The 24,827-nt window shown below is 42.5% G+C and overlaps 1 protein-coding gene across 1 annotated transcript; it reads left to right on the forward strand.

Moving 5' to 3' along the window:
• Positions 1-713: 713 nt before the first annotated feature.
• Positions 714-23,671, forward strand: crtac1b (cartilage acidic protein 1b). The gene is made up of 17 exons (XM_030772409.1): positions 714-907; positions 1,509-1,710; positions 1,948-2,103; positions 7,615-7,814; positions 8,860-9,056; positions 9,331-9,467; positions 12,218-12,374; positions 14,162-14,296; positions 14,439-14,584; positions 17,095-17,231; positions 18,245-18,327; positions 19,198-19,298; positions 19,926-20,094; positions 22,216-22,361; positions 22,482-22,524; positions 22,707-22,850; positions 23,556-23,671. Exons 1-17 carry the CDS (start codon positions 714-716, stop codon positions 23,669-23,671), a joined length of 2,463 nt encoding a protein of 820 aa, XP_030628269.1.
• Positions 23,672-24,827: the final 1,156 nt, after the last annotated feature.

Here is a 24,827-nt window from a genome sequence, read left to right on the forward strand (position 1 = left end):
TGAGCACAAATTATTAGGCGGCTGTTAACAACTGATATTTGAAAATATTTAAAAATGCCTGCTATAAGTTATAAACATTGACATTTGCACCACTAGAATATGCGCACAAATATGGACATGTGTCATTTATTTCCAAACAGGAAAATATTTGTGGTAAATGCATTTGTTCTGTTGTGGTTAAATATCAAAATCACGTTATCTTTTAGACCTACAAACTGTTGTCTTATGACAGCGGACTACAGCATTCCAAACCAATGAATTATTAAGCAATAGCAATACCTGGGAATGACCCTTTTGCATGTAGATCTGCCTCTGTTTATACATCACTGCTCATTCTTATTACACTTTTTCTTGATTGCTTGAACACAAAAAAACAGTTCCCATACCCTTACGTCATTCCCAAAAACACTCACACACATTTCCCATAACCGTAAACGCTATTCACCTGTTTCCACGTTTCAATATACAAAACCCTTTCTGCAAAATCTTACACAAAGTAGCCGAATAAATCATTCATTGCACTATACAGTCATTCAGCAAACACATTCTCGATATTTTCAACTCAAGTCATCACAACCTAAACTCAAAGAGCACACCTTTCTCCAGGTGCAAACACTAAGCCTCAAAATTGTTAACACGCCAATCAGAATTGCAGGATCAATAAATGGTGCCTAGAGACATGTCCATGTGCTTTGGAACAATGGATCCCAACAATGCCAAAGTTACAAGACAACGGCGAGCGCGAGGGCGAGGACAAAGACAACTTCTCGGATGAAATCCGTGCCACCCTAGTTCATCATGTGCTCATACATGGGAGGACTATGAGAGAAGCTGGACAGCTAGTGCAACCCAACCTAAGCCGTTACATGGTTGCATCCATTGTCCATAATTTCAGAAGGGAAAACAGGTAATTTGGCCTGTTGTGACTGTGCTATGAGTCATGTTGTAGTGCATCTAGACTGAATCTCCACTTTGTTCTCAGTGTAGTTTTTTACCACGGTAATGGATGACCATAGGTCAGCATGGTCAAATTTCATTTTTGCAGATCTGAGATCTGTTGGTGGGAAGGCGGAGACTTCTCACAGCGAGCAGGAGTCTGCCCTGGTGAATATGGCGATTGCCCTTAATGCCATCCGTTTGAGGGAAATTCAAACCCAAACAGTTAAAGGCCAGGTAGTCGTACAAGGAACTGACAGCATCAGCATTTCCACCATTGACCAGATCGTTCAGAAGAGCCACATAAGGACGAAGCAGCTGTCCCGTGTGCCTTCTGAAAGGAATTCAGAGTTAAGGAGCAACAATTCCAATATGTGCGGGTAATTGCTATACTGTCCAGAATTTTTTACAGTATGTAGAGTATGGCCCATCTCTCCGGCATAGTACCGTAATACAGTACTGTACAGTAATGTGTTACAGTAACTGCAGTACACAATCTCTCATTCCAGCACAGTAGTACACTACAGAACTGTATTTGTGGTACAGTAAAATGTGGTTTTTGACTTCTGTAGAGTATCTGAGCCGGATGCCAGGGCTGACCCACATGAGTACATCTTCACTGACGAGGCAGGGTTCAACCTATCAAAAAGGCGCAAAAAGGGGAACAACATCATTGGTCACCGTGCCATCATACAAGTTTCTGGCCAGAGGAGAGGCAGCGTCACCCTATGTGCAGCCATCAGCAATCGTGGTGTCCTCCTCCGCCATGTCAAAGTGGGTCCATACAACACAGCACAACTCCTTCAATTTCTTGATCAGCTGCACAATAACATTCAACAGGAACAGGAGCCAGGGCTACCAGAGCAAGCCCAATATGTTGTCATTTGGGATAACGTGAGTTTCCTTCGGGCTGCTCTGGTTTGCGCCTGGTTCAATGAACACCCCAAGTTCACCGTTCTATTTTGCCGGCATATTCCCCATTTCTGAATGTGACTGAGGAATGTCTCTCAGCATGGCTGCGGACAGTATGACCGCAACCCCTATGCACAGCGAAACCTCCTGGAGGCGATGGTGGACGCCAGTGGTGATGTATCTGTGGAGTCTATCCAGAGTTTTCTAAGGCACACAAGGGCATTTTTCCCACGCTACCTGGCAGGAGCAGACAATGTGTGACGTTGAGATTATGGCATGACCCAGACCTGAGACGGGATGATGAGAACGCGGATTCTGATACTGATGCTGAGTAACCTGTACATCTGCTGTATTTGGAAATAAAGCTTTTGGAAATCGGGTATTTCACTGTGCACGAACTCTTCCTTACATATTTTGTCAGTGTGACATTTCAAAGGTCAGGTTTTTGACCCCAACATGCATATACAGTAGTATTCCCCTCATCCACTTACATAGAGATAGTTATCACTCAAGAATCTCCTTCGGGATGAATAAAGATCTGCCTTACAGTACTGTTTTGAATTTCTCTCACCAGGGTGTTCCTGAAAGGGTTATCATAGTCAGTGCTGTGATTTTCCAAAGTTCTAAATTATTGCTCTGAAAACCTATTCTAAACATATTGGTAGCACTGTCTTGAATTAATCCCTTCAGTGTGTAACAGTCATGTAGTCTGTGTTTTCGTCCGCTTATGTGTGCTGTCTCAGGGCAAAGTTTGAATGGACCCAGAAGTTAGATGTTTGTACCATTCGGTGTATGTGAGTTTTTAAAATTGTGTGTGAAGATTTAAGAAAACGATGAATTTTTCCAGGAATAGTATAAGCAATTGAGACACTGTAATATACAGTATGTTGCCCTTGTGGCGGTCCTCTGCCTTATGAATAATTAGTCAAAAGTGTTGAAAGAACCGTCCCTCCGTGTGTATAGCTCTTCCCCCCGTAGCTCGCCATTGGCTGCGTTTAAAAATATTCGAGGTACGGACTTTTCATTGGTTAAATTCTTATGCTACTGATTTCATAAAGCATTTTCGTCTGAAGTTCTGTAAAAAGGTTATACTGAGGCACCCTAGAGACGAGCGACCGTGTGCACCCACTATATCAGAGGAGGAAAAGATTTTTACGCTTATCTCAATCATCTTTTCTCTGTAAGTACCTAGCTCCTGCAGTCGTTTTCACCCTGTAATGCAGCAGTGCGCTGTGCATCTGGACAGCTCCAAAGTTGTAGGCTCGTACTTCTTCAGACAAGTCGCGCGCATTATCCGGAATTAGTCAACGAAACGTTTGAAAGTGAGCACGGCATATTTATCTGCGTGAACGTTAGACGTATTTTAACGGATTAAAACTGAAATGCGGAGCGCGGTCATTCTGATTTTGACTTTGAATAGATCTGGGACAGCGCATGTTCTGCAGGATTTGCGACTCAGGAATATGTGAATATTTTGGGAGACAATACAGATTTTTCCCCCGGTTAAAATGTGCAGTTTTACCTGTTATACTAGACTACCTGTGCTGTGTGCAGAAACGTTTTTACAAAACTGAACAGCACATTAAATGTCGTCTCTGTTTTTCATTGCCCTGATGTAACACAAGAAAGCAATTTAGTGGCATTGTCTATCCGAATTTGCCGGGTGTAAGAGTTTTATAGACATGGCGTGAGGACCTTGACAGATATGTTGTGCATTCGTTGGTATGGTTTATAATGTTTGAATTTATGTTTCTCATAACAATACCTACATTTCTTTCTTAAATTAAGTTTCTTCTCAAAGTTCAACTTAGAAAGAACATTATTCCTGTCACTGGGACGTTTGATTTGTGGTGCATTTATGTTTTTTATGCTACTTTTGGTGGTGTTACTGTAACACCACACCAAATACATACACATATGTGTATATATATATATATATATATATATACACACACACACACAAACACATACATAGAGAGAGAGGGAGAGAGAGAGAGAGAGGGAGAGAGAGAGGTCCCAACTGAAGGGACTTACCCTTCACAGAGGAAGGATTCTGGGTTTGTGTGCAGTAGCTGAACATTCTAGGCTTTGTCGCAGTCCTATCAAGATCTGAGCATGCATGACAGCTTACGCAGGATGCTTACGAGATGAGGTCAATTTTTTTTCTCTTGTGACTTCCAAAAAAACTTTAGTTCCAAAGGAAAATAAATCTGTTATTCACTGGATATGTTGTAGATAGCCTGTAGATAGTTTTGTTCTGCTTTGATTAATTGGCAGCAAGTATATGTATTTGGTCCACAAGAGCGCATTGTAATTGACATTGTTACAGATTTCTTCTCCCCAAATGTTATTGTGTTTATGTGGAACAAGTGCAGAACGATCAGGATTTTTTTTTTTTTTTTTTTTTTAGAACTTTTGCACTTTTTAGTTGAAGAAATAACTCACCTGATCAACCCCTGAATATCAACCCACGAAATCATATTCACATCAACCCATGAACTTCATTTTCTGGAACTTTCTGTACTGAGACAGGTAGAGAAGCTTCACAGGATTGTGTCTTTGAATATTTGGGATGTGTGGGGGATTTACATGCCACAGACAATTCAATGCAAGACAAATACAGTCACATTGTCAGTGTAAACACTGTAGCGCATGTGGTCAAGTACCACTTAAGATATCCTAAAGGTGCACAGAAAACCCTCTGTTTTAACAACACACTCCTGGGGTCCAACACTTTATAATTAAATATCCTCTTGTTTGTGAGAAGATAACTTTGCTTTAAAAAAAAAAAACAACCCAAAAAAATAACTAAAAAATAGCTGAACTCTTCCAACCCTATTGTCTGAACTGTCACCCAGCGCAGCACCCCCCCCCCCCCCCCCCCCCCCCCCTTCCCCTCCTTTACGATTTCATAAGCTTCCTTCACATCACAGGCAAGTGCTTTTCAAATGGATTTCCATTTCCATTCTGCTTAAACAGTGAATTTAAATCATGAAGTTGTATTGCTTTCTTCTGTCAGCCCATTAGCGTGGAGTTGCCATACTGTACATAAAATGATGCATTAATTTCCCGTTTTATATTTTCCACCTCATCAGTCATTATGTTCACAGTTAATGAAAAGAAAGTGTGAGAGCTGCAGTATAAGAGGTTGCTAATAAGCTTCATTATTTAACTTTGTTTTCTGTTATATTGCGTGTGTGTGGCAGTGCTGTAATTGCAGTGCATGTTTTACATTCCCCCTTTTTTTTAAAAAAAAAACCAAAACATTGTTTTTAACTTCTCAAACTTGCCACAGTATTAATTCATTGTCACATTGTGTTTTGGTATATTTAGGTGGTTTATTCGTTTTTAGTATTAGATCTGACACAGTCGTGTTACCAGCTAATTAAAAGCATTTTATCAACAGACTGCCTCAGTTACTTTTTAAGATATATTGATGATAACATTGTTTTTGAAGCTATCGTTTCTGAACTGTGTAAGGACATTCATGTTGTGCTATTTGACGTAGCTGTGGGTTATGGGACATTGTTATGAGTTATTTTACAGTGATATTTTTATTTACTTATGATTTTGACGTAATATTTGGAGTAAATTGCTATAGATATTGAACCCCTAAGAGCAGATGTGATTCCAATAAAGTAAAACAGATTAAAAAGAAGACCATATCTCCACTAATCTTCATAAACTCTGTATCTTCATAAATCCATCTGTCTGCTTATAAAAGCAGCCTATTGCCCCAGTGCCCTTGTGCTCTACCCATACCTACTATAGCTGTGCCCTTTTCTATGTCTCTGCACAGCATAGCACGCTCTGTTTCTATATCAGTGTCATTCACCCATTTATTTAGACCTGTCTCATTCAAGAAGTAAAAAAAGGGTACATACATATGTGCATAAATCTATCTAGCCGTCTGTCTGTCTGTCTGTCTGTCTGTCTGTCTGTCTATCTATCTATCTATCTATCTATCTATCTATCTATCTATCTATCTATCTATCTATCTATCCGTCTTTCTGTCTGTCTGTCTGTCTATCTATCTGTCTGTCTGTCTATCTGTCTGTCTATTTTATACTTTCCCCAAATTCAGCAAGGATTAAACAGAAAGTCCACAAGAACCTAAGTCACACGCCCCCCTTTTTTGTTTTGAAAGGACACTGTACATAGGTGCAGTGTAATTACAAAAGCAGTTTTTCTAATGTAAACAGCAGTGTTTACTCACTTCAGGCTGTGGAAGAGTCACTCCAGGGCTTAAGCTATCTGAAAGTGCTTATACCTTCAATTACATGAACCTGATCTACAGTTAGAAATTATTGCAGCATAAGGTGCCATTATCTTAGAGTGATTGTCCAGTTGCTGGCCTGCGCCTGGAAGTGTGGTAACTTTTCACTGGGAGAGAGCCCTGCAGCACGGCCAAGCTATTACAGCCCATTAAACAACTGCCTCCAGTCCATTGACCCCTCTCTCCTTCCCCTCCTACAACCACACACACACACACACACACACACACACACACACACACGCATGCACGCACACATGCACGCACACAGACGCTCACACACACACACACACACATGCACGCATCCACACAGACGCTCACACACACACACACACACACACACACACACACACACATGATCTGATCAGCTGCTTTTTATTCGTCTTTTATTGGCTAACCACTCGCCCATGTCTTCCATTCCCTCTTACCACAAGCAAGAAGCAGAAGCAGAAGAAAAAAAGTTCTACAGTACTCCATCTGGAAAACTATCACAGACTCTTAACCCATGCAAACCTTTAGCGTAAGCAACGACTGCTCCGGGAGTGTGTTTGAATCTCTCTGTCACGTATGGATTTTCCTGTCCGTGGCATTGACCGTGTGTGGACTGAAATTGGCTGATTACTCAACTCTTCATTTGATTCTAGCTTTTCGCCTGTCCTCACTGGTTATATTTACAAGCTGACCCTGTGAGTGCTCTGTTGCCCAGATAATTGCCTTTTAACACAGGCGAAACCATTCAGAAATCAAAGGTTGTGAACTGGACTGGCTGGTAAAGTATGTAGTGCACTATCCCATACATCCAGGTTGCTCACATTCAGCCCTACACACACACACACACACACACCTGGAGGTTTTCCTTTCCCGGACTGAGGGAGGGGAACCGCAGAATCATGTCCTTATATGGTCATGGGAAAACAGATTCTCCTTTTTGAGTCAGAAGGGTTTCATTCTGCACTGTCACTTCATGCTTGCTCACAGAGGATTCTGGCCTGGCATTTCTCCAAACTGTTTTGTGATAGTGTCTGTTTTCTGTAAATAATTGAATTGAGTTGAGTTAAACTGAATCAAATCGAACCACATCAAATGAGTCAAATTGAATCGAATCGAATTGAATTTAGGAAGTCTGAAAGGTGTGCAAATACCTAAATAATCTCTTTAATACAGCTGTTCGCTTCAAAATACCTGACCACTCTGAGCTTTTTAGTTATTGATTTATGAATTATTTCAGGCTAATAAACAATACAGCACACTATCCAAGAAAATAACCTTTCTGTGATAGATTAGACCCAAAGATAAACGATGAATTCTAACAGGAAAAGTAAAACAGTAAAATCTTCTGTTCACTCATTCTTAAAGGAATGAAAATCCAAGATTTAGGCTGGAAAAGTAGTCATTTAAAGTAAAAACACGCATAATGTACCTAACACAAAATAAAATATGACACATTCATGTTATATACTGCTGAATATTCATGTTGTATTTCGTGTGAGCAGGTGAAGATGACCTCGTGGATACTGCTGGTGTGTGGGGGTTTGGCGGGCGTGGTCTTTACCCAGCGTTCTGAGCCAATGTTTAGCAGTGTGACTCACAGTGTGCTACCCCCTGACTACGACAACAACCCAACCCAGCTCAACTACGGCGTGGCCGTCACAGACGTGGATGGAGATGGAGATCTGGAGATATTTGTGGCTGGGTGAGTGATCAGCCTTGCTCTTAGGTTAAACAAACAAACAAACAAACAAACAAACAAACAAACAAACAATCTATGATTTACAAAACTTGAGATGAAATGACTCTTCCCTAATAAAATGCTAACTCTTCATATTACTCTTAATATCTGGGGTCTCCATCTATAATCACGTATCATTTTATAATTATTTTTAATCAGTAAGCTCGTCATGTGGGAAGACATTTTTCGCTAGCTGCATTTTAATATCAGAAACACTGCAACACCCACCCAAAACACCTTTTGTTAAATACACTCTTATTACTACACTTTTTAGCTTGAGAATGATCTATCACCAGAAATAGCAACTTCAAAACAGAAAACAAACCAAAACAACAACAAAAAACCCCAAAACAAAATAAACAAACAAACAAACAAAAACAACAACTATGCCCCAGTGTTCAGATAGTGTTTCCCAAAAAAAACCCAGTTTTTTTGACTGGATGAAAATGTACATAATTGCACAAAGTTCCACCGGTGTGTGAATTGCAGTCAAGCCTTTCTGAAATAGAGTTTGGAGCTGTTAGTAGCTTGAAGCTATGTTTTTATCATGTCAGGCAACTGAAATGGAGATGAGGGCGCAGGGGTAAAAAATAATGACCAAAAAAAAAAAATGAGTATTTTTAACGTGAGGAGCCACTATCTGCAATGATTATAAAGTCATTATAAACTCAGCATGACAGGAACGTCTGCATCAGATCCGGTAGCTCTTGACCAAAGCTATTCACCTGTATAAAACACCCCACTGTTTTATTCCTGGCGCCCACTCTGTGAGCGACGCAAGAGTGCCTGTTGGCTGGAATTTGACTTTCATGTTTTATAACTACACCAGTGTAAGCAAAGTTTTATGTGACTTATAAAAGAGTTGTTTGTGGTTTTTTAAGAGCTATTGACTCTTCAACAGCAACTCATAATGCTTTTAATGGACCTTTCTTAGCTGTTGTTTTCATCTGCCTGGTAGGGACTTTATGCTAAATAACCCTTACCGCTTTTCCTCCTCATTTCTTCTCAGATACAATGGCCCAAACCTGGTGCTGAAGTATGATAAAAGCAAGAAGAGACTGGTCAATATTGCCGTAGAAAACCGCAGCTCCCCATTCTACGCGCTGAGGGATCGTCAAGGCAACGCGATTGGAGTGACGGCGTGTGACATTGACGGTGATGGCAGAGAAGAGATCTATGTCCTGAACACCAACAATGCCTTCTCAGGTATCCAGAGTGACAAACAGGCCGTCGCTGATGTGTGAACTTTGAGTTTGTCACGTCACACGTCACATGAAATATAAGAAGATTAAGAAAGAAGGAAAGAAAGATATATTTTGTAGGAGTTGAGTACTTTATTAAAGACAGCTTGGTGGGATTTATTATAGGAACCGTCCTGTTTTTTGTTGTTGTTGTTGTTGTTGTTCTTTAGGGATGATTTGCAAAAAGAGGTTAACAAGACAAGACTGATTCCTCTCTTTTTTTTCTCTTTTTTGCCCAGGTCGAGCAACGTACACCCACAAGCTCTTCAAGTTTCGTAATGGTCGCTTTGAGGATCTCCTGAATGATGAGATAAATAGCGACCGGGATGTAGCCAATAGCATGGCGGGTCGATCGGTAGCCTGCGTGGACAGAAAGGTAACACCTCGCTTTACACGATGAACCCTCTGTGTTGTCCACCAATCAGAAAAGAGCGACCAAGTTTATGGCTTACTCTACCAATCAGAAAAGATTGATCACGCATGTGGATCGCTCCACCAATCAAAACAGATTGACCAAATATTGTGGATTAATGCACCAATCACAAAAGATTGATCAAGCATGTGGATTAACCCACCAATCAGAAAAGACTGAACAAGGACGTGGATTAACTTCAGTTTAATAATTTGTTATCTCTCACTGATACAGTTACGGTTTCTTCAGATGGTTTCCATTAAATACAAATGATTGTCATAGGGTTATTAAGAATCTAGATGTTGCATTTTGGGTGAACAATGAACATTGTGAATGAAGTTTGTGAAAGCCTCTTGAACTGGACCCTGATAGGCAGTCTATGCCAAAAAAAAAAAAAAAAATCAGTATTAGTCCCTGGTTGGGTGTAGAAAAAAATGGGCTGAGGGTGACTGTTGATTCTGAGGGAAGCGTGGTCTCTGCAGGGTGTTAGCTGCCATTTTACACTCCATTACTGTCTTCATGTTTCACTCAGAGAGGCTTGCCAGCGTCACTGACGATAATTCATGAATCCCATTGAGTTCCTCCCCCCTCAGCCCCCGCCTGCTTGATGGTTCGTTATTGGAGCGCTGAGATATTTGTCTCCAACACCACGTCGCCTGGCATGATAATTAGAAAAAAAGCGCGACCTCATTTGTTTTTGTTTTTTTTTCTCACAGGGAGACATACGAGTCAAGGGGGGGGTGGGGGGGTTGGAAATGTTGCCCAAATTCATCTTTATGCAGATACATTATCAGAACTGTGCATGCCTGTTTTGTACTGTGTGATCTCTCTGTGCTTCACCAGAGTCTAATCGTAGAAATCATGACAAATTGCCAATCATAAGAATGATCTGGACGATGTCCAAAACACAATAAGCTGATCAGCATATTTCTGGAAATGGCTTATGGACTCTGCAACTGCTCTCCATTTCAGTCGACAAAATGAAGGATGTCCACTCATCTCAGGGAAAGGTTGACTGGGGATTAAAATAGATTTTTTGACCGCAGTTTCATTTGACTGGGCAATAAGAGGATTCTCGCGTTGAGGTGGTGTCTTCGTGATTAAATTCCATTCTCATAATGGCTTTGAGCTGAAAAAAAAAAATCCACAAATGTGTATAAACACATTGTGTTTTTGTAACGAATGACTGAATAATAATAATTCAAACCATTTAGACTACCGTACTTTGAACCATTCTGATGACTTGAAACTTGCCACGTTGATTGAATGCTGAAGTTCTTTAAGTCTGACACAATGAAGGTCACACAATCACCAAGTATGGAGTAAAAACAAAACAAATGATCACACAAAAAAAAACTATGGAGACATTCATAAAGGTTATGTATCTATAGATAACCATCAGCCTGAGAGGCAGGTGATGCTGCAATGCAACAATTTTTTTTTTTTTTGTACTTTTTTACTGTCCTTGAAGGAAGTGCCGTCATTTGTCTTTGAGAAGCAGACGTCAAGACGGATTGATTGATTTGATGACAGATATGCTTGACACAGATCAGAGTGATGACTCCGGCATCCGCTTGGGATGATAATTATCCGTCTCCAGGAATTTGTCTCCCTGGATCTTCGCCTGGCCCTTTAAATCTGAAACCATTTAAAGAAGTTGTCGGTATCGACCTGGCGAGAGCGGTTCGCTTCTTGCTCAAGGCAGCGGTGAGCCCACGGTTTGGGGTTCGGAACTTAACAGCATTTGATCCCCTTTGGGGGTTATGTGGAGTCAGAAAAAAAAAAGAGTTCTATGGTTTCAGAACAGTGGGCTGGCTTGGAAAACTCAACACATTACTCACACCACTAACAGGGTTGGTTTGGAATATAAAGCCTTGTGAGATTTCAAGAATCTGTTTTTTTTTTCTTTATGAATGTGATGTCCAAGCACCAACGGTGGGGAGTCTGGGGGGGGGGGGGGGGGTGCGGCTGTGTTTACAGACTCATATCAAAGTTGTCCACCCCCCCATATCAGTACAATGAGAAGTCCTTAGGAACTGAGAGGGAGAGAGAAGTAGACTCCAGAGGACAGATGCAGTCAAAACCATCCTTCATACCCTGTTATACTTCAGCCTGAGATTCTTCACGCAGAATGATAGTAGTGGAGTGGGCAGAGTATGATGTGGTACATTTGGCATTTACATCTGTGCGCTTCATTACGATTTCAGTCATGAGAAAGTGGTATTTATATACATATGTATGTATTTCTTTCTTTTTTTTTTCTATTTCTTGGGTCTGGAGATGCATTTCCCGGGTCCTGTGAACAAGTTCATTTGGGGTGCCTCCCTCAGTGAGTTTGTGTCCACAGGGAATGTGTCTGATAATGGAGTGTGAAATTAATACCCTTAGGGAGGGCGGTGAAGGGTGCCTAAGAGCAGGAGTAAGGTCCTGAAGAGAAGCAGAGAGAGAGAGAGAGGAAAGAGAGAGAGCGAGGCAGAGAGAGAGAGAGAGAGAGAGAGAGGGAGAGAGAGAGCAGTATTAGTAGCAGCCAAAACAGGTCGTCCACAAAGCACAGAGGGAATATGTCATGTCAGTGAGTTTTTGTCATTGTTTTTTACTGTAACTTCATACTGTGCAGACTGTGGCAAAGCTCTTTAAATTTCTGTCTGTCTGTCTGTCTGTCTGTCTCTCTCTCTCTCTCTCTCTCTCTCTCTTTCTTTCTCTCACTCTCTTAGGGAACAGGACGTTATGGCATCTACGTTGCCCACTATGCCAGTGGGAGTGTGGGTCCACATGCTTTAATTGAAATGGATGAGAGCGCCAGTGACGTGTCTAGGGGGCTCATTGCTCTGTCAAACGTGGCAGAGGAGGCTGGAGTCCGGGAATTGACAGGTTTGTGTAGGCGACATCCATCTCTCTCTGTGTGAAACCACCTGGTTCTCAGGCCAAATGCTCTTTGCCTCGGAGCTGATTTACAGCAGGGCTCATATCAGCCCCGTGAAGCACTGACTTATGGTCCACGCTGATCAGCTAAAGCAGCCCATAATAGAGAGAGAGAGAGAGAGAGAGAGAGAGAGAGAGAAGTCTGGAAGTCAGGGCTGCTGTGGAGCAGGCTGTTTTTGGCTCACTCAGCTGTTTACTGTGCTCAAAGTCACAGGCACAAGGACGACAGAGCCGTATTTTACCCGAGACTTGCTCAATGGGCCGGACATGGCGTTTATCAATACGCCGCGTGAGCTGACGCTCCAGTCAACGCGGTTTGCGCCGGACACGTAATCGTGGACGGGCCCCAGATTGGAATCAGGAGAAACGCGCGGTACTCTGTGTTGCATGGCACTCTGTGCTCTGTGCTGTAAATAAACAATGCACCGCAGCAAATGACGACTTCAGAGTTAGGTGGGCGACAGGTCATTTAATGTCCTGTTACGCTTTGATTCATAAATAAAATGAATAGAGTCGCCTGTTATTTTGCTCATAGCATGACCAGAAGACAGGAGCCTAGCACGTTTGAAAAAAAAGGGTGATTTTTTGGGTCATGTTTGGCAGGAGCCTCAGTGACAATCATGTCAGTGTGTAAGTCTAAGGGAAAGAAATCATTGGCTAGAGCCAACTGTGCTTGAGTGCATTTTTTTTTCTTTTTTAACCAAGCATATGCTCCATGATGAGGATGAATTGGATGATTGGGTGAACATAAAAACGATGCAAACCATATGCAACGCACAATAAGAGATTTTGGAATGACGCCCAAATGAGAGCATTTCCATCATGATCAAGAAAACACCAAAGGATGCAATTTCTCATGGAAGAATTCTGTCATATCTATACCAGTGCCAGACACGTTTGGAATGAATGCCAAGGTGCACTGAGGCTGTTCTGGTGGCTTGTGCTGGCTTAGCACCAGCAGATTTGTGTGTGTGTGTGTGTGTATTTCCTTTATTTTGATAGTTTTCTATAGAAGTAAGAAGCCTGACTTGGTCCCCTTACCCTCCAAATAGGTTACAGAGAAACATTTTGACCACAAGGTGGCACTATATAGGTACAGGCAGTATAAGAGGCAAAAGGAGACATGATGTTACAGTCAGATGTTGTAAGGACAACTGAATACATAGCACCGCCTTTAACAGCCACATGGCCAGTATGTTTGTTTATATTTATTTCCCTCTCAGGGTGATGTTGATTTTCTCTGAACGTAACTAAAAGCGTCGTTGACCAGGTGGCTTTTCTTGCCGACGAAGGCTTCCACACGCCGACGCGCACAAAACGCATTAGTCCACGCCTTAAGACAATGACAGATGGCAGAGAATTTCGATGATTTTAAAGGTAGTAATTATAATACGAATGTACGCTCAGAGACCAGAAGAAGAGCTGTTGAGTGTCAGGTCAGACTGTTCAACGAGTAAACACGTTAAACATGTGACCCTCCCCGGCGGTTAAGGTCAGATCCTCAGATACGTCTGAGAGAGGCCCTCAGTGTGTTATGTGCGGAGGGTAAGCAGAGTTGTTCGGTCTTTCGGGCTACATCTGTTCCCCCTTTTCCCCGTAATGTGATTGTTTGCAGACAGCATCTGTATCAGCAGAAAAGGAGCAGAGTGCCTGTCTGGAGGGAAATGGGCTGGAAAAGCTTTAATGACATCTGTGATTGTTTTGGTGATGGTGCTCATCTGTACTCTGTACTCTAGGGGGCAGAGGGGTCGCGGTCGGGCCCATATTGAGTCGGACGCTTTCCGACATCTTCTGCGATAACGAGTATGGCCCCAACTTCCTGTACCGGAACAACGGGGATGGGACATTCACGGATGTGGCCGCACAGTCAGGTGAGATGAGGTCATACGGCTGACGAGAGGTTTGTGCTTCACTGTCCATTGCCTGAATGAAATGACGTTAAGCATAAATAAGTTCCTAATCTGTTGCATAGATATGCAGTCCTTGACAGAACTGAGAGATAATCTGTTGCAGAAGTGGATGACAAGTTCCAGCACGGTCGAGGGGTCGCACTGGCTGATTTTAACCGAGATGGAAAAACAGACATTGTTTATGGGAACTGGAATGGACCCCATCGTCTCTTCCTTCAGCTCAGCAACAACCGCAAGCAACGATTTAAGGTAAGGATAAAGACATGAAGACAACAAAAGAAGTCTAGAGAGGTCACTGTTGTTCGGGCTCACGACACCATAAAAACATTTTGAACAAGCTTTTTAAGGTCAGCAAGACTGTTAAAGTGATTTAGTGAAAACGGCCACACACACGCGTGTGCGCACGCGCATGCACTTGCACACACACACACACACATGCACACACACACACGCACACAAACGCACACACACGCACACATGCACACACACGTGTACACACATACACAGACACACACACGAACACACACACAAATGAAGTTGTAGTTGCACTGTCTGTGCACAAACCCCACCATTCTGCTCCTGTTCTTAGGCTACCGGGGGCTCTGACTTAAACTTGTTATTCTGGCTCAGAGAGCATGAACCAAGAACAGTTCACTCATACCATACACTTTGGAGCTCATCTCTCTTTCTGAATGCAACACACACACACACACATACGTACACACACACACACACACACACACACACACACTCACACACACACACCAAGCGATGGGAAAGAAACTCCTGAAGTCATTCGGTCTCTCTTTATGATCTCTCCTGATTACACGGCAGACTGAGCTGCAGTAACAGTTCCTTACGCCCGAGGACTGATGGTAAAGAGCTGACGGGGTTTGGGGGGGGGGGGGGGGGAGGAGGGGGGGGATGGGTCTGCTAGCAAAATCTCACACAGTTTGAACCCCATGAATGTAACGCAACATCTGTGAAAATTTTACTCAAAAATAACGCATCGAAATCAGTTTTGCATTCTCACGACTGATTATCTTCAGCCCACCTCCCTTTACTCTATGAATGTACACCCCTTCTTTCAACACTACACTCTGCAAACTTCTCTAAAATGTCTTTTTGTGGTGTTTTTTTTCTCACTTGGGCCATTTTTTCTGTCTTTCTTTCTTTTTTCTTTTTTTTTTTTATTCATGAGCAATGGCATAATCGGGCCTGCTGATCTATATCGCCGGTGAAATTACCGTGGGTCGAATCTGAAAGATCAGTGTTGCAATCTGTAATACTGCTTATCATGGGAAAATCAATGACTCCGGCGCTTTGGAGTAAAATGACATAAATAGGAGCCCATTAAAATTCGAGCATGAGAGCAGCTCATATCGGGTCATAAACGGGATCTTTGGGATGGAGTCAGCTCTGGAAGCGCGTGAAAATCACGTCATCCCGTCGGGCAGAGGAACAACCGTAGAACAACTTCACGTGCGTCAATTTATGGCGCCTTTAGCGTCACTGGCATCTTTCTGTCAGTGCTGGTGAATAGAGGCTCCTTTAGCCAACAGATAAATGTCAGTTAAGGTTTTTTATGGGGGTCAAGCACTGGGTTAATGTCTTAGGGGAGGGGGGGGGGGTGGATTGCTGTGGAGAGTTCCTTTGAACCAAGAAGCAGTGCAGCGGGCCTCTGGGACTTGTGTCACTTATAATTAAGGTGCCTCTGTCACTACGCTGAATTGCTAATTAAATCTGGGCTGAACAAGCAGCTTGCGTTGGCAGATGAAAGCGCACGCGGTTTTTCAGGCTGAGTGCGGGTTTTTTTAATCAAACCGGTCATCATTGCGTCCCTCCCACGTGCTCTGAGCTGATATAGACATCATTACGCCACACTCCCACTGTCTCTTACAAGTCACTGTACAAGACCAGATTTAAGACAGATAATTAGATGCAGACAACTTAGCAAATGCACATAATCGTAAATTCACTCTGCAGCTAATTTTCACACATATTGAACAGATATTGCAATTCCAAAAAAAAAAAATAATAAAATAGAAAAAAAACCCTTTTACAGCACTGTGCTGGCTTTGTCAAATGACAAATGCAATAAATAAGTTGATTTATGGAGTATTCATAGATGAATTCCTCTCACAGCGCTTGAGAAATACTCATTTACTGACACTGTACTCCTACTCCCCTTTCACTGAGGAGAGGCCTGTCCGGAGGTGGCGGTTGCCTCTCCTTCACCCCCGCACGGCAGAAGGTCAGCGGAAGGACCTCCTCTGGCAGACTTTATGAGGCTTATAATTAAAATGAAGGGTAAATACTTGTGGGAGTAGTACAGGGACACCCTATAATTCTTCTTCGATTTATTGTTGCGCCACTGGAGCAGGGAGATACCGGTTACTTTCTGCTGCCTTTACTCCCCTGCATTTGAGTGTTGTGTGATTTCACCTAAAAGTCAGTTCTCTCACTGCAAACACACACACACACACACACACACGCAAGCATACGCACGCTCACACACATACCCAGACAACACAGTAGTCTCTTCAAACTGTCTTCTTATTTACCTAGCCCACTTCACCACTGATTAACAGTGCATGAATGGACGTGAACCTTGATTAGAATGAGTCTTCAAACTGTCGTCACCGTGTGAGTGATTTTGGAGAGTTCAAGATTGCTCATCCAAACTTGTTCTTCTTCAGTCTACACCGGTTCGTACGGTTTGAATGTGCCGCATGTGTTGTGTCGTTTTTTTTGAAAAGGACATCGCATCGCAGAAGTTCTCCATGCCGTCTCCCGTACGCACGGTGATAGCAGCGGACTTTGACAACGATAACGAGCTGGAGGTCTTCTTCAACAACATCGCGTACAGAGGTCCGTCGGCGAACAGGCTTTTCAGGTAATGTAGAATGACTCTGTGTCTGTTCACCCGCTTATCTTAGGACAAGCCAATTCAAACCAGACACCAATTACACGTAACGAGTGCGAAAATTAAGATGATGAAGATCTTCCTTCCGTAAAACTGTGTTGTACGTTGCGAGTGAACTCTGCCAGATAAGCCTCATTAAAATCACACGTTTTTAAGCTCTGTGCCAAAGAAGATTTCTTGAGGCGTACAGTGGTCAAACACTCTCTCCTGGTGGAGATTATAGGAAAAATCCAAAAAGATCTGGAAGACAAAAAAAAACAAAAAACCTCTAGGTTTGAAACACGGAGGACAACTCTATCCCAGTGTGACCTGAAGGAAGACGACTCTTGCGTCAGCTATATCAATAAGAAACAGCTGCTTTCTTTCTCCATAGATGAGACGAAATTCTCCAATTCAGGACACTGGCCAGTTCGCCCATAGCAAAAACTTAGTGCTTCACTGAAACATTTAGTGTCTTCCAGTGTAAAGATATATATATATATATATATATTTAAAAGTCCTGTTCTAGCTCAAAACGTTTTCCTTGACATGGAGTCAACCGCCAGTCTTAAACTGTAGAAACACCTGACAGGGAAATGCCCTCTGAAACTTTGCGGTCTTTCTTCTCTGTGACATGTGCTGGACGTTAGAACTTTTCCCCTTGATCAGAGCGCAGGCTACGGTCCAAATGCTTTGAAGGCCAGAGATCAGCTTGTTAAATCAAATTATTGTTAAATACCATTGGCTTAATTCTATTAATCCAAGTGGCTGTCTGGCATCAAAACTCAAAACACGAACTATTGTCCTCAATATTGTTTAATCAAATCAACATTGTAGAGGTTTCTATGTGCATATGACTGAGCAGTAATGACCCCTGTTCATGAAGACCTACTGTTTTAATCTAAACAGAAAAGGTAATTTGATCAGAGAAGTAAGTGGTCTCTTTATGCATTATGGAACTGTTTGAAGCTGGAGATCAAACATGCTTGTTCTTTCTGTTACAGGGTGTCTCGGAGAGAGCATGGAGACCCACAGATCGAGGAGTTGAATGTGGGAGACGCGGCTGAGCCAGATGGCCGAGGGACGGGTATGTGCATTTGGCTCTATCACAACATATTTCAAAAAGCATTTGGTCTTTGGCTTTGTCATCTCTGGACTAAAGATTGTTCTCCTTCATTCGCACAAAATTTCCCTAATAAGTTAATCAACGTATGGCCAAAGTCCACATACCAACTGTTACAAACTAAAGAGCATAAGCATTTGTGCTATAAATGACAATTAATTGAAATGGATTCATAATTTAATTAACAGAAAATAATTAAACACAAGTGTTTTAGCAACATTTGTGCATTGGTTGACCTGAACTTGTCAAATGATTAGACCAAGTGCAAATCCTCTGTCTGCCACTGGAGGGCATTAGAGATCCACCATCATAGGGCATTCGAGTCCCTCAGAGAAATAAGATATTTCACATTATTAAGGAGCACATGTCTTAAACACAATGCTAATGAGGACAGTCATTAGATGCAATTGAACCTTCATTATTCAATGGGGAGTCACTAGATTAATTTGGGATTAAATCAAAGTCATGTATATGGGTTATTGTCTACCCTGTGTGGTTTATTTTGAATGTTAATGTTGAGAATTTATTCTGCTAGAAGCCCTGCTGTGGATTAAAAAGAAAAAAGAGAGAGAGAGAGAGAGAGAGAGAGAGAGAGAGAAATATTAAAAATGCAAAAGTAAAGCTGGTTACTCTTTCGCTGCCAAACAATTTTTAACCGGCACAAGAGAGACTAGATGCTTGGTTAAATCAGTTATGAACTATTCAAGAAAGTTCTGGGAAGATGTGAAGTTGTGTAATATACCCCCATCCCCTTTGCTCACTCCGACTCAGTGTCGTCTCCCTTAGACTTATGTTTTTGTTTATTTGTTTGTTGGTTTGTTTGTTTGTTTGCAGGGGCTGCAGTGACAGACTTTGATGGAGACGGCCATCTGGACCTGCTGATCACTCACGGGGAAAGCGCAGCCCAGCCCATCTCAGTGTACAGGGTTAATCAGGTAAAAGCCAATACAGTGACCACTGCCTCACAGCGTGTCCCTCCATCTCAGATCTCAGTGTGTTTGCTTAACGCTACATGGGTTGGGATTCATGAACTTCAGGCAGTTTATTAAACAGTACGCAACAATAATCATTTCAGTTCCGCCAGCTGTTGGTAATTCTGATAACAGTGTTTTGCTAGGCGCCGTAGTGTCTTTGTAGATGGTGCATAGTATGTTATCAAGTCTTTAGTCTCTAATGAATCATAGCAAATTCTGATCACTAGCATGAATAAAACATGGAGAGGCATCCGCTGTAACATAGCCCACACTGCTGTAAAACGAGACACAATAGCATCGTGGGCCTTGCAGGAACGCTCGCGTAAAAGTGTTGCAAGCACAACTCTTATCTTTCGTTTCTTAAAAAACCATCACAAAAGTACTTATTTATAAATATTTGACTGAATTCATTTGACTGAAGTCTTTACTCCAAATCATGTCTTGCAGTCATATGCATCAATACATTTGCTCATCTTAGCGTGCGGTCACATTCGATGGCTGCTAGGCATGAATTACTCAATTCAATTCATTTACGTGAATTCGTTTACGTTGACGCACCTTTTTGTGTTCGTTGATCGTTGGGGACAGGGCTCGTCCAATAGATGGCTGCGTGTGATTCCACGTACTCAGTTTGGGGCCTTTGCCCGCGGAGCCAAGGTGGTTGTCTACACCAAGAAAACCGGGCCTCACTCGAGGATCATTGATGGGGGCTCGGGATACTTGTGTGAGATGGAGCCTGTGGCCCACTTTGGACTTGGTACGTCTGTTTGCTTTCCTGTTTTTTTATTTTAATGTTTATTTACTGTCATTTATAATAATGTTTCCAAACCATCTTTTCATTTGAGTCCACGATGAACATTCTCAGTAACTGTCGAAGTACAACTGCATTCACGGTGTATTTTTCTTTATACAGCTAACGTCAGAATCAGCAAACGATGGGAAAACACATGCTGTATTAAGACGTTGAACAGAGCTATGATTTAAACTTGTGTTAAACCGTCTGGAGAGTCTGTGTCATAGGTGACTGTCGTGTTAATGTAAGCTCCATGTGGAAGGTATTGTTTTGTAATATCCCCAATGATTGGGATATTACAAAATACAAAATTTTATTACAACATTTTCTGAGAGAGAGGGAGAGAGAGAGAGAGAGAGAGAGAGAGAGAGAGAGAGAAATAGAGAGAGAAAGAGAGAGAGAGAGAGCGAGAGAGAGAGAGAGAGACAGAGACAAACAGAAAATGTGCAGGTGCAGCAGCTGGTGACCACAGCACTGGTCCCAGAACACTACAGAGTTGCAGATGCTCTGCTGTACGTGACCCCTTTCTGCTCATCCGGGAGCCATTTGTGGAGATTTGAAGCAGGGATAACCAGCCAATTTAAACTTCTGATTTTACTAAATTTGGTGTGAAAAACAAAACTGCTTCCCACCAGAGAAGCCACAGAACCAGCCCTTAGGGTCTGTAAAAATGTGTGTACGTGTTTGAAACGGTATGTGCGTGCGAGCGTCCGCCTTTTTGCGTGTGTTTGGGACACGGGCGAACGATGTGTCACCATCGTGCTATTAAAGTCGATGAATCAAAGCTCAGTTGAGTGGCTACCACGGTAACATATGTCATACTGTACCATGGTACCTCACTGATAATGATACCGGCATTCTGTAAAATTATTAACAGATAAACATTTTATTTCTCTCATATATATATATATCTATATATATATAGATATATATAGATAGATATATAGATAGGCTTTCTCTGTATAATTCATTACTCTCAGTTATTTCAGTTGAAATGTCACGGTTTTCCTCCTGAGGGGCACCTGCAGACCGAGAGCCAGGTCTGGCCGGTGCGGATCTGTTTACCTAAGAAAATGTCGCTTTAATTAAGAACTGGGAAGCCCCTCAAAGCTCTCTCCATGCTTGACTAAAGAGTGTAATGGAAGCTGCTCGCTACTGGTCTGTCCCTCTGTCTCTCTCTCTCCTACCCCCTTGGCCCTTTGAAGCTATGCATCCCTCCGTTGCCGTGTGTGTTTCTCTTGGAGAGTCTCTCTGGTGATCATCATCCAACGCCAGGCATTTAGACTAGCCTCTGCTTCTGTCAGCATGCCAACTGCTGTACCTGCCAGCCTGCATCTATCTAAGGCTCAGCCAGTTGTGTTCAGAACAATACCACTCTCTCAGGGCTACCAGGGGGCTGGGAGACGTACCCATTGTTGCATATGAACGGCTTTGGATGAGGCCCTTCATTTTTCAGAAGTACAAGTTTAGAAAAACTAATCAATCAACGCTTGGCTCCCAAGACCTCCAGATATTAATACGGATCCAGTCAAAAGTTTTGTTTATTGCTTTTTCAGAACACTAAGGGCATGTTTTCTCTGTGAAAATGTATCCATTCATCTCAAAATGTCTAACACAAGGTCTATTTTTTTTTTGTCTTTCTGGTAAGTTAATACTTAAGTGGAATGAACCCTTGCTGTGTCCATAGCCTGAGATCTTTGACTCGAAACCTTCTGTTCTACTCAATCAGCCATGAGAGACCTCTGCTTTCTGTACTCAGTAATAGTGAGGCACTGTTCATGACCATTGCGGTCTTGACTGCACACTGTGCTGCCTAGAGTCCAGATCAAGTACATTTGTGTGCATTTGTTAAGAGCCTGTGACTCCAGTGTGCCAAACCCCAACCCACTTTAACCTGGCTGTAGCCAAAGAGCTTCTTGGGAGGCCTTTTCTCCTGACTGGTATTTTTTCCATTGAGAGCTGTGCATAAAGAGAAGAAATCATTCATCGTGTCCCCAGTTCCTGTGGGAAGTCCACAAAAGACAGACTGTTCTCAGAATACTGAAAAGCCTCGGTTAAGCTCTCTCTGCTTTCCTTTTCTGACAGGGAAGGATGTGGCCACCAGTGTTGAAGTCTATTGGCCGGACGGGCGTTCCGTGGCCAGGCCGCTGGAGGCCAGTGACATGAACACGGTCATGGAAATCCTGTATCCATACGACGGAGAGGAAACGACACCTGCTGCAGAGATTGAGGTGTGGTTTTACTGGCTCTGTCTGTCCGTCACCATAAGCCTTGAGCGATATTTAATAGACTGTGCCTCATTAACGACAGGCTTTAAGATCTCAGATCTTCACTGTCTTCTTTATGTGCAGTGTGGACATGGATTTGTAGTCAATCAACAGGGACGTTGTGCTGGTAAGATAACGATCCTTCTCTAACCTTGTGGTTGTTTGGGCTTCCTATAAATTCGTGCTCTCCTACCTGTGACGTCCCCATTGTCTGTTTGCCAGCCCTCTTACGGCTCAAAAATAGCTTCTTTCCTAACCCCCGCGAGTGCCCAGTGTTTTATCCTTCTTGTCCTTCCCTGTTGCTGCCAGACCAAGATGAATGCACACAGTTCCCCTCTGTCTGTCCCCCTGAGCGTCCTATCTGCACCAACACCTTTGGGAGCTACAAGTGTCGCGCCAACAAGAAGTGTACCCAGGGTTACCAGCCGAACGTTGAGGGCACGGCATGTGTGGGTGAGTTTAGTGTGGTGCAGTTAGATGCTGAAATGTCACTTTCGCGCTTCTGCCAACATCTGGTTTAACGATAGACAGATTTCAGTGATGTCTGTGAAGTCTACCAGTGCAATCCGTTTTATGTGAGTTTTGGGGTCTCTGCCTCATATTTTGTCGTTCATTTCTATCACGATTTTTTTTATATAACCAAGTTCTTTTTTTTATAACTCCCAACCGGGTACTCCATCCCAAAATATCTTATCGCGCAAGACAAGGTCAAATTTGGAAATTTCAAGGAGGAGACTGTCATTATATGTTATTATGTTATGACATATCGGTCAGTTAAGCAGATAAAAAGCAGACCGGTGTTTTCTTTTTCTAATTAGAGTTTATTTAGTCTAATTACATTCTAATTACTGTCATCCTCTACATTCATATCTGTTCATCTGAGAATGTCCAGCTGGCAACACGCCACCAGTATACCTCACCTTTTGCCTGGTCAGTTAGCTATAGCACAAGGGGAGGTCACATTTGAAACATGCATCTCATCATCCAAGAGCCTCTCAGCCTTAGACAGCAACATCTGTTAAATCAAGATACTTATCTTACCAGCTGTTCGACATGTCTTTCACCTGTGCTGCGGACCCCCAAGTCCCTCCATCGGAAGAAGCGTGATCTCCGCAGAGGTCTCTAACGGCTTCCTCTTTGTGCTCTCCCTTTCTGCAGCTCAGGTGGCTTATTTTGGAGGAAACCGTTCTTCTGGCCTCAGGCCTTGGGCTTCTTACCTCTGGCCTCACTCCTTGACGCTACTGGCTCTACTCACTTCCTGCCTGGAGGCCTGATTGACCGTACACCTTTCCTCTCTCTCTCCTTCCGTTCTGCGCCTCCTAACCCTTTTTTTTCAGTCTCTGTCTTTCTCGGAGTGAAGAGAGAGAGAGAGAGAGAGAGAGAGAGAGAGAGAGTCTGTACAGTTAATCCTTTTGTGGACTCTTTGCTCCCTCCATTTTTCCTGCTGCCTTTTTATTTCTCAAACCGTCCCTCCATACAGACCTGTGAGCATGCTTCCTGGGAACTAAAGAGAAGATCCTCGTCTGAAAAAGCCCAGTGATCCTCATACATTTTTCTTGGTAACTAATCAAGACACTGGAGAGAGGGGGCATGAACTGGACTTACCGTAAATCAGGACGAAATCAAGACAAGTAAATCAAGACGAAAGACAAAACTCCATCAAAACGTGGACACGTCAAAAAAACAGAAAACAAAACTGCACCATGTAAATCTGATGTACGTGGTATGAGAGATTATTTAATTATTGTTGTTGTTTATCGCTGATATTGAGATTGAGATGAATGCTTTCAAGTGTCTAGTTTTTTATTTTTTTATTTATTTGTTGTTGTTTTTTTTTTTTTGTGGTTTCATCTCAGCTGCCCAGTCACAGCTTTACACGGTTTGTGTCACGTCCCTTCTCCCCAGGCTAGAGTGTAATAGCAGATTTTCAGCCTCACAGAGGAAAGCGTGAAGACGCTGTCGGAGGTGGGGAACATATGCCTTGCCATCTGTTTTACACAAGGTTACACTTTGTGAACTCTGAATAGTACATACATAAGAGATGACTGCAACACATTCCTGAAACTCCCTGACGCTTCCATTTTTTATCATTCCAAAAAAAAATATATATATATATGATTGGGTGTGAGGAACTGCTTATAAGACTATTATTTCCTGGGTTAACTGTTGCACAAAGTTCCAGCTCAACATACCCTCTGGAACTACCTCTGAGGTCAGCACCAAGAAGACTGAACCAATGGCCAATGCCTAGTGATATCCACCAATGCAAACTGAACTAATACTGATGGCGTATGGATGAAGAAAGTCCCAGCTACATCAGGAAATCTCTTTAAAAAAAATTCACCATTATTTAAACACAGCTGAAAAGTGTCATGTTTGACCCTCAACTACGATTAATTTTAACCTTAACTAAAATAGATAAAAAGCATA

This window comes from Chanos chanos, chromosome 4 (assembly GCF_902362185.1).
Source record: "Chanos chanos chromosome 4, fChaCha1.1, whole genome shotgun sequence".
NCBI lineage: Eukaryota > Metazoa > Chordata > Actinopteri > Gonorynchiformes > Chanidae > Chanos > Chanos chanos.

Bases quoted from the DNA above. Each gene is read 5' to 3' on its own strand.
- crtac1b (XM_030772409.1), top strand. From the start codon at position 714: ATGCCAAAGTTACAAGACAACGGCGAGCGCGAGGGCGAGGACAAAGAC. The intron at 2,104-7,614 runs GTGTGACGTTGA...TCGTGTGAGCAG, and splicing joins ACCTGGCAGGAGCAGACAAT to GTGAAGATGACCTCGTGGAT. The intron at 20,095-22,215 runs GTACGTCTGTTT...CTTTTCTGACAG, and splicing joins TGTGGCCCACTTTGGACTTG to GGAAGGATGTGGCCACCAGT.